Genomic DNA, 10,115 nt, shown 5'->3' on the forward strand with positions numbered 1-10,115 from the left:
TCGTGATACTGTAATAAACTAATAAACACAATCAATCATTTAATTCAGGTGACATACAATTTTATATATATATATATCTGTCACTAAATGATTTGACATCTACATGAAACCTGCCCATATTACAACATTATAACACATGACTCGAGTCTTCACAACAAGTCTATTAAAAACTTGGTTGATCGGTTGTCTCTGAATGCTGTGAAAGGTTTAATGTTGACTGAGTTAAGGAATTAGTATTCTTCATTAACCGATTTAACTTTTAAATATTTTTGATAGCCTGGGGCTGAGGGTGCTGTTTTGATTGTGTTCGATTAGAACATGTAAGCTTTGATAAGATATTTTCTGTTTGGAAATAGACAAAATCACATACCGGACATTTATAGTATAGTGCACTTGTGGGCTAACTGCTGTGGTAACATCTACCAGAGACAACACCTCAGAAGAGGGTCTGGTTCACATTTATCTGTCCATGCGCTGCATAATTAGACCTTTCCTGTTCCCCACCCTACTGAGGCTCTGGTCCCGCCTCTTGTTCAAATCTCAGAGTGTGTCTTCATTATCAACTGCAGGGCAAGATACTTGTAGTTAAGCACAGATAAAAAAAAAAAAAAGAGGTTTGTGGGAAGACAGACAGACAGAGAGAGAAATAGAGAGAGAGAGAGAGAATCATAAGTAAAGGTAAGGGGACAGAGATTGTGGAAAAGAAGAGAAGAGAAAAGATCAGTGGTGGAAAAGGTAGATGAGATATGAGAGCAAAGTTGGGGATCAAAGAGGCATAGATATAAAAACGTGCTGCAAAAAAGAAAAGAGCGGTCAGGAGAGTGGCCAGCTTCGTCCTACGACCAAGAGAAAGGAAGAAACTAAGGATCCACAGGTAAGGCAAATGATAATTGTTTGTTGTTGTTTTAAGGCTCAAACACTTGGAGTGTGTGCAGATCTTTTTTTTATGGTCCTTCAAAAAAAAGAAAAGCTGAATTTAGGTAATTTAGGTAGTATTTTTTTGGTTTTTTTTAAAAGTCCCGACATACAGCACTTATATGTATAGCCTGCAGTGACGACAATTATGGATTCATCACTGTTGAGTTGATCTGTATCAGTTTTGGACCTTAATTGTCATTACCACACAAAAAATAATTATGATTTGCCATTTGTTGGAATGGAATGTTTTTAGCACGTTTAATTTCTGCGTCACTGCACTGCTGCGTGACCAAGTACTCAGAACTCAGTTGTATGAAACAATAATGCAATTGTTTTGCCATGTAATTGTGCAGCCCCCACTAATTATATTCATTTAGATTTCAACAAAATGTTGGTGTTCTAGAAATGTGTTCATCTAAATTAATTTTTGTACAATTGTACTCTTCTAAAACAATTGTAAAATAGTAAATGTGTTTGTATAGAAACTGTGAAACCAGTAAATGAAAGCAACGTTTCTTTTATGTTGCTCTGGATTATCAAATAGCAAAGAACAGAGTCCTGTTAATGAGAACGCTGCACAAAGTCCTCTGCCATCTTAGTCATGGAATAAAAAGTTAATTGAAATAATGCAAACATAAGATTTCTGTGCAGGCTTGGCTATAATTCAGTTTCCGACAATGTGCCGACACTATTTCAAAAAAATGTAAACTTTCTTTAAAACTCTCATAATAACTTATGCCAAAAAATGTAAGTACTTGTATTGGTTTACATCAGGCTGAGAAACAATAACATGAAAGACAAGATGTATGGAGCAGATGTGGACTTTCTTATTTTGCAGGATGGTGCAGGATATGTTGAGTGTAACTCTGTCATTTATGGAGAATAAATTGGCAACAACATTAGAGCAGCTGCAGTTGATATACCTGAAACAATAAATCCTCTGAAATAAATCATGATTTAATTATTTTTTTTAGTTTCTATGAGTTACATATCTAATTTTTGATAAAATTTAATGAAATTACTGTAATTTCTGCAAAAGCATTTGTAATTTAGGCACAGTCAAAGTAGTTTCCATCAATGTGATTTAAATACAATAATGACAATATAACATTTCACTAAAAATATGCAGCAATACATACAGAATAAAAAATCTTCATTTGATTTTGTATATCTTAAAAAAATGTCATTATATAAAGGGACATTTTGAGTTTTTCAAGGTCATGGCGTAATTATTGTCAGGTTGACGAGAATAATAATGTCTGAACATCTGCCGCTTAAAGACAGGATGGCAAAAGACCAGATGTTTCTCATAGGTTGTTTATGATATCACAGAAAATGAACAGACTCAAACTCAACTCCTGTTAAACTGGACCAATTCTTTCAAATAAATACAGTGATTAGGCAACGTGACGGTTTCGTAAACACTGTTATCACATTTGCAGCGAGAAGAGGTAGCAGTGCCAAAGATATTCTCAGTTCACAGCCAAAGAAAACCAGCTGAAAATGTGAAGTGTTTAAGAGTTTATATTTTTACAAAAGTCACTTTAGTGTTCCTCAGAGATGTGCCCTAAATAACCAAGCCAAAAAACATAGTAAGATTTAACACCAACACATTAGCCTTTTGTATTTGTTTTTTTAACTTAAATCTCCTCAACCTGAAGATATATATATATATATATATATACATGTATACATATGTATGTATATACATATATACAGTATATATATATATATATATATATATATACACACACACATATATATATATATATATGTGTATATATATATATGGGTGTGTGTTATTATAAATCAGATGACATCAGATACATTTCCGATTAAAGTGAAAAGGGTTAAAGTCATGGTCACAATGTTTTCATAACGCATGTTTAACACGCTTCACCAAATTGCTGTACATGCCGTGATTACGTCAGTAAAACAGCACAGACATAAAACAACAGCAGCAGACGATAAGAATACCGTTTTATATTGCACCGCTGACTATACACAACACAATAAAACACAGAAAACCCAGGAGTCTGAATGCTGCGGAGGAGTAGGATTTTAAAGGTGATGTAAAAGTCTAAACATTTACTGTGCCAGGACAGACTATTCCAAAGCCGAGTGTGGTTTGAAACACATTCACTGCTTTTCCAGCAGCAGGAGGCAGATGTTTTCTCAAGACACTAGACACAAATTCTTATTCAGTCATCTTTAAGTGAATATGTTTGGAACTATCTATAAAAAATATAGATAATGACTATCAATGACAAAATCATTACTAGTTAAACTAGTCCTCATAAAGAAAAAGAAGTGTACCCGCACACACACACACACACACACGCAGGCTGTCGCAGCTTTTCACACTGAATTTACAAACTTAACAATCCATTATCCCTAACCTTAACCATAACAAATCTTGGCCTTGAACTTAACTAGTTCCTCAGAAATGAGGTCCTGCTTCATTGGGACCAGGTTTGGGTCTCCCTGAGGACTACTGGTCCTAACAAGGTCAGTGTTTATGACAGAAAGAAGGCAATAAATACAAGTATGTGAACACAAACTCTCTATCACAAGGTGAAGAGAGTATCGGCCGTGCTGTCAGGGCTTGTAATAAAACAAACCTGTGCGGCCAAGTGACTGCAAACAGTTAAGATCAAAACCCCAGTGCGTTTATTGTTATTGTTCATCTGTGGTGATGAAAGCTCTGATGTCAGTTCCCAAGACACAGGACATTTTGCGTGAAATTAAAACCATTAAAGTTCACAGAGATGTGGAGGATATGCGATAAAGAAATACTGTGACATGTGAACAGACTCGCACAAAAAGCCATGGGGTTAGTTAAGGGAGTATGTATGCTGTTCATTCTTACCTGCATGTGCAAGTGAGACTTCTTTTTTTACATAAAACCCCATGAAGTAAGCACATTTTCCAACATGGGGACTATTATATTAGTTGAAAGCAGTACAACTTATTTCAACATTCTGCTGCCAAGGTAAGTATTCACATACTCTCTTCATTTTAATCTAATACAAGTGCATTTAATCTAATCCGATAAGCACTGCTTAAACCCATCCGCAATCCCTATCCCTCTCCACACCAACTGGATTAATAATAATTCATTTTCAAATAACTAGATGACTTTATATAAATATTTCACAACACTGTTGGTTAGAGATGAAAATAAAAAAGGTCTCTCCTACAATGAATGTAATGGTTGATTCTGGTACACAGCATCGATCCATCAGTCATCCATCAATCATCCATTGTGGGGGGGCGATTGCTTTCACAGCTCCATCCATGAATGCATGTAACAGTAAAGTCAACACACTAAAGTCCATATCTATTTAACCAATACAAATAATCTGCAGTAAAAAGACATGGATTAGTGAGGATTAGCATGTGGCATGAATGAGGTTTTTTATTTTGTCATTTATTTGTCATACTCGGGTCAAGGAGTTGGTTCAAGCTGCTTCTGGCTTCCGCTGATAAAGTCTTTTATCTCCACACATGTATCAAACAGCAATGCTGGGGTGAAGGAAAGGTAGCACTGACCCTTGTCTTTGTTTCCCTTAATTTAACGCATTACAACTTTGGTCATCTCGTGTCAGTTGCTTTGTAACGATGGACGGGACAGAAGTACAACCGTATACAACTCTGTTTTTTTCCACATGCTTTTTTCATGTTTCTCAAGTGTTTTTAGATGCTGCATGTGAACGGCTCCTAAACCAGACACAAACACAGATAAAGACTAACCCAAGATGTGCTCTGGACACTGTCACGTTGTCAGAGAAAACATTTGCTCCAGCTTTGGTAGATATGCAGTGAATGCAGCAAAAGCTGATGGTCTTTGTCTTTGATTTTCTTTTCACTGACCTTACCTCGCATGCATGGTGTTATTATAATAACAATATTACAGCTACTTTCTTAGCTGTAGTACTTATTGTTATCATTTTGACAATTTAACAAAGCAGAATTGGTGCTAACGTGTAATTACACAGAAATCCAAGGATGTAGAAACATTATACCCTCAGTTTTTACATGCATATACTAATAAGTGATAATCAATGACGTGCAGAAGGATTTCCTAGACTGCAAGGGAAAGTTGTATCTTGAAATGATGGGTTAAAACAGACAACTTAGATCTGCGTGAAATACTAGAGTTGTCATCGTATGTATTGTCCTGAAAAAGCAATCATTTTGCAACACAATCATGGAAAAAGCTCACAAATGTGCATTGTGTGGGGAAACTGACAAACGTGGTCAAGTTTAAAAAAAATGTACTCAACCAAAGATTTCGGAAAAGCTTCATGTTGTTTAGAAAGATGTCAGAACATGCTGTAAATTGTAAGTTTCAGTCTACAAGGACACTGGACACCAGCATAGTTAAGGACATCATTAATCTTATCGGCATAGGTGGAGTTGAGCATTGTTTCAGTTAGTGCATGAGTTGTAATACTGTTAGTTGTGTCCACACACACACAAATAGAAACACATGCACAGGCCAGAGTATCTTGGAAATTCCTTTACTTGTTGGGCATTGAACCAAGCCTCTTTGGCACTGCATGTCCAACCCGTCCATGTGTCTCTGGTAACTCATATATTGTTACCTCGTGGTCTTAACCATCCTGCGTGCAGCTCTGCACCTGCTGAACACAACACACATTATATCAAGGCAGAAACCTTACAATATTTTAGAGAGAGGAGAACGGAAGCAAAACACTTCACACAATGAAATCTCATCTGCCTCCACTGGTTGGGGTGAAAGGAAGAATGGGGGCCAGGGGAGAGGTGAGGGACAAATGGCGGCAGAGAGAGAGAGAAAAGAAAAGACAGATGGTGAGAGAGATCTCCTCCCTGCACACAACTGTGCCAAAACAGCTGAAAACAAAGTGTGGTGATGTGTGTCCTTCAGTCGCTGGGCTTTGGGCGAGTGGTCCAGTAATTAACAGCTGTTTGCCTTGATCTCATTAGAGTGGAAAACATGCAAATTAGTCCCAAACATAAGTATAAAATAGCAAATTCCTAAAATGACACATACAAATTGTAAAAACATGGCAAACAATGGCAATAAAAGAAAGAGTAAACAAGGATAAAAACAACTAGTTCAAAACAAGATGTGGTATCTGTCTACAGGCATCTATAGTACTGGAGTGAGAGTTGAGTGCAGCAGTAACATCGTCAGGCAACCGTCATGAAAAGTCGAACCCAATGGCAACAAGAAATGGGAAACATCACGTTAGAAACATCAGGGACCAGTTATCTCTTTCAGCGAGAGACCACCTGGGATGTATTAATTGAATGGCAACACATTGGAACGATTCAAAAAGCAACAGACGTTGGACACCTCAGGCAGTGACTGACTCTGTACCTATTTCCGGAATTCCAGGAAGACAAATAGATGACATAAGGTGTGAGCGTGCAGACATGCAGGCGACTCACACAGTCCTGAACAAGACATTCTGTGTCAGGGATACACAAAAATTAGAAATACTGTCACAGAAAATATCACAAATTACTTACTAAAGGTAAATAACAGAATTTAAGGGGATTCTCACAAGGGAATTTTAGGGGCCCTTGCATCACTGGACCCTGTACAGTTGTCTTTTGCTGCTTTTACACTACATGGTCCGAGCATGACTCAACTCGCCTTGGCACAGTACGGCATATTTGTTTTGCTTTTCCATTAGCGATAGTACCTGGTACTTTTTTAAGTATTTGCTCTGGCGAGATTCCAAGTGAGCTGAGCTGATACTTTACGTGTAGTTGTCAGAGTGCCGTCACTGCAAGACGTCCACCACAAGAATCAAACCGAACAATGCCGAACTGTAGACCAATTGAATAGAAAAATCCTGAAAACGTGCGTTAATCTACAATAAGAAGCAAGGAAATGTCTACAATCTTAATATTTAAATTTAAATCTTAATTACAGAGGAGTCTGGTGCATTTAGCGACAGCACTGCTGACAGCCTGTGATCGCGAGCATCGAGCTGCATCACAAATCCCTGCCTTCAGTCACTGTGTCAGTCGAGTCTGTGCTCCGGTACTGAACGATTCTGTGAACAAATCTTTTTAATTAACTGATTGTAATGATTCAGTACACTGAAAACAACTGCTTAACAAGTCACATTTGTGTGTGGAAAAGTGCCATTTGCCTACAATAGGGCAACACTCCCGACAACGCTCAGGTTCACAAAAAATAATTGTCCGAATGAGAACTGGGTTGTCACACAACTTATTGGTATATTGTCGAATCAAAACAATTTACACTTTGATGCATGCTGAATCAGCTGCACTTCAACATTAAATTGTGGTTAATTGTGTAAATTAAGCCTTATAATGGTGAAACTGATAGCATGCAAGATAGAAGTTGAACAATGGTGACACTGTGAATGTTTTACTTGAAGTTTTGTAATGTGCAATATATTATATTCTTTAAAAAAATGCCTAAACAAAGATGTTGTTACTTTTGTTTCAGATAAAGATGCATGTCTTCTTGCTGCTTGGCTGCTTTGTCCTCACCACGACAGAGTACTTTCTTTGCTCTGCCCACATGAGCCCAGATGAGATACTCTCCAACAACAAGGTTGTTGTATCTAACGTGTCCAACGCTCTGTCTCAAAGCCTACAGATACACTCACCTCCTGTCGTTATTGTTGGTAAGTTTCTTTTCATTTTTGCCAAATGCTGCTGCTGTTATCACATTTGCTACACATGATCATATATGCTTATGATACGATATTTCTACATTTGTGCAGAGGTCTCTTCATTCTCTTTTGTTTGCTTTCAGAGTTGCCCAAAACAGCGAGGAAGAGCAGAAAAGGAAAGAAACAAAAAAAGGTGGGCACACAATAGGCGTTTGACAGCATGTAACAGTTAAATCAGAAGTTGAGGTTGGAGTAATTTACTATGTTAAGAAAAGATTAAAAAGTAAATAAACATGTTTGTTTGTGAGGTAAGCTTTCTCATGGTTTTGGCCATATTGACAATTGAGATAAAGTGCTTTCACGCAGTAGATTGAGGGCAACTTTGCCTGTTTCATACACTTATAAACTCCAAAGTATTCACTAGAGACACAACTGCTTCAGGGTTATTAAGTTTTTTATCGGTTATAAAATGTACTTTTCTTGTGTCAGGTGAAAAATCAAACACACCTGCAAAACAAAAAAGATAACTTAAACACTCTAGATAAAAATGTACTCAGTACTGAAGATGACAAAACAGAGGCAGGTGAGCTGTTCACTTGCTTTCTTTAAAGAAGAAAAATCTAAGCAGCAAAAACCAACTGAACTTATAAATAAGCAAAGTAAACTAAACGCAAATTGGATATAGAATAAAGCCAAAATGTTCATGACTTCATGAGAAGTGGGAACAGGTGTACAAATAGATGGGGCAGATAGGAGAATGGGAAGGACTGCGGGAAATAAAATGGAGCTCAGCTGCACTCGGAAAGTTTACTTTGAAGAAAAGCAGGTTATGTTGCATTTAATGAAAGTCTTAGTTCGCTTGCTATGGTATGGTATTGATACTATTTTCACTCTGTGTTTGTTTTGAATGTCCAGGCTGGGCGGCTTTTACATTTGCACCAGTCTGCTTTCGGTTAAACGAAGTTACATGTCATTTAGCAGGCGCTTTTATCCAGAGCGACTTATAAGGGAATTGAGTACAACCTGCCAGGGGTGGAGTTGAACTTACGACCATGAAGTCTTTGCACACAAGGTCTTAATCACAGGCGGTCTTAACCACTGAGCCACTCCACCCCAACACCTCAAGTGTTGAGCGTAAGTTAACATGTTGTCCAAGTTAAGACACTTTTGGTGGCTTCAGTCATGTGACAGCTCGTTTGTATCTAAAAGTTGTAATACCTTTTTTTTTACCACTATAATCACATGTATTGTTCTCTCTTCTTTTTTTTTCAGAAAAAATATGGTGCAAAGCACCCTCCTCCTCCTCCTCCTCCTCCTCCTACTGCTCCTGCCAACTGCAGTCCCTTGTGGGGAAGCTGCAAATCTCCGAGCAATGTATGCTGTGACAGCTGTGCCTTCTGCCAGTGTCGCCTCTTCAGAACTGTGTGTTTCTGTCGAATGGGCAACCCACACTGCTGAGCGGCCGTCTGCAGCCTGACCCGACAAAACTTCACGCTGGCTTCAAAATTGCTTCTTGGTTTGGTTCTCGATTTTTAATGCTGCCCTAAATCTACTGCATGAAAGCACTTTATCAAATAGGACTGCACCACAGTGAAGTGCCTTAAATCTTCCAGGGTATAATGCTTGTACTGTAGCACTGCCATGAAACCTTTTTTTAAATTCATGGTTTTAAGCTTTTAACGTGCATACACAGAATAATACTGTATGCTCAAGCTATTTTCTATTGCTTTATTTTTTATATATCATTATATATCATTTCAATGAGTAGCCAATATTTTAATAAAGTTCTGTGTTTTCATATTCACTGTTGAAATTCCTTTTTGAAACCTAACCCAAGATAAGTTGAGGGAATTTGACTATTGATCAGAATAGACAACGTTTGCTTCTCTTGCTCTTTGAGACCCTGACTGTCCTACTATTCGTGTACTAATGAGCCTGGGATGTTGACATCTGTGAAAAACACAAGTTACGTGGCCAATAATAAATAAGGCTTGGGAATGAGACGTACAAAAGCATTTCATACCCTGCCTTTTTGCCCTATGTCAGCTGGGATTGGCAGCAGTAGAAGATGGATGGATGCCATATTCATTCAATCCCATCCAGCTCCTGTTCCATCCATTCCATTCCTCCATGTGTGCAGGCCAGACAAAGCACAAAACCTTCCTCAGCTCCACCCTTCCATTCAAATATGTTTTAAACTTCAAAACGGGCGATTTAACGGTGGTTGGCCAGTGGCCCCACCATGTGGCCATTGGGGCCATAATCAGGGCTATTGGTAATTATCAGGTTTTTATACCTCTTTATTTTGACTGCTAAGCTGATCTAGATCAGGGACATTGCTCTCTAAGTCTTTGGTCTTTGGTCAAATGTGCTCATGAGGAGGGAGAGGGATGCTAACGGCAGCAAGCGACGGGAACATGTTAAGATGAGAAGATGGAGCAAGATTAATAATGCAGAGAGAAATGCAAATAGAAAGTATTACTATACTATATTCAGAAGTCAGTGGTGATTTTGTTTTGAAGGCTTTTTTGTCCCAAGAGCTCAAAAATGTCA

At 38.0% G+C, this 10,115-nt stretch overlaps 1 protein-coding gene across 1 annotated transcript; it reads left to right on the plus strand.

Annotated features, from left to right (window-relative positions):
* Positions 1-134: 134 nt before the first annotated feature.
* Positions 135-9,366, plus strand: LOC131460347 (agouti-signaling protein-like). Its single transcript, XM_058630745.1, has 4 exons — positions 135-874; positions 7,394-7,574; positions 7,706-7,755; positions 8,835-9,366. The coding sequence occupies exons 1-4, from the start codon at positions 740-742 to the stop codon at positions 9,018-9,020; spliced, it is 552 nt and encodes a 183-aa protein (XP_058486728.1). The 5' UTR covers positions 135-739; the 3' UTR covers positions 9,021-9,366.
* The last annotated feature ends 749 nt before the right edge of the window (positions 9,367-10,115 follow it).

Source organism: Solea solea, chromosome 6, assembly GCF_958295425.1.
Source record: "Solea solea chromosome 6, fSolSol10.1, whole genome shotgun sequence".
Lineage (NCBI taxonomy): Eukaryota > Metazoa > Chordata > Actinopteri > Pleuronectiformes > Soleidae > Solea > Solea solea.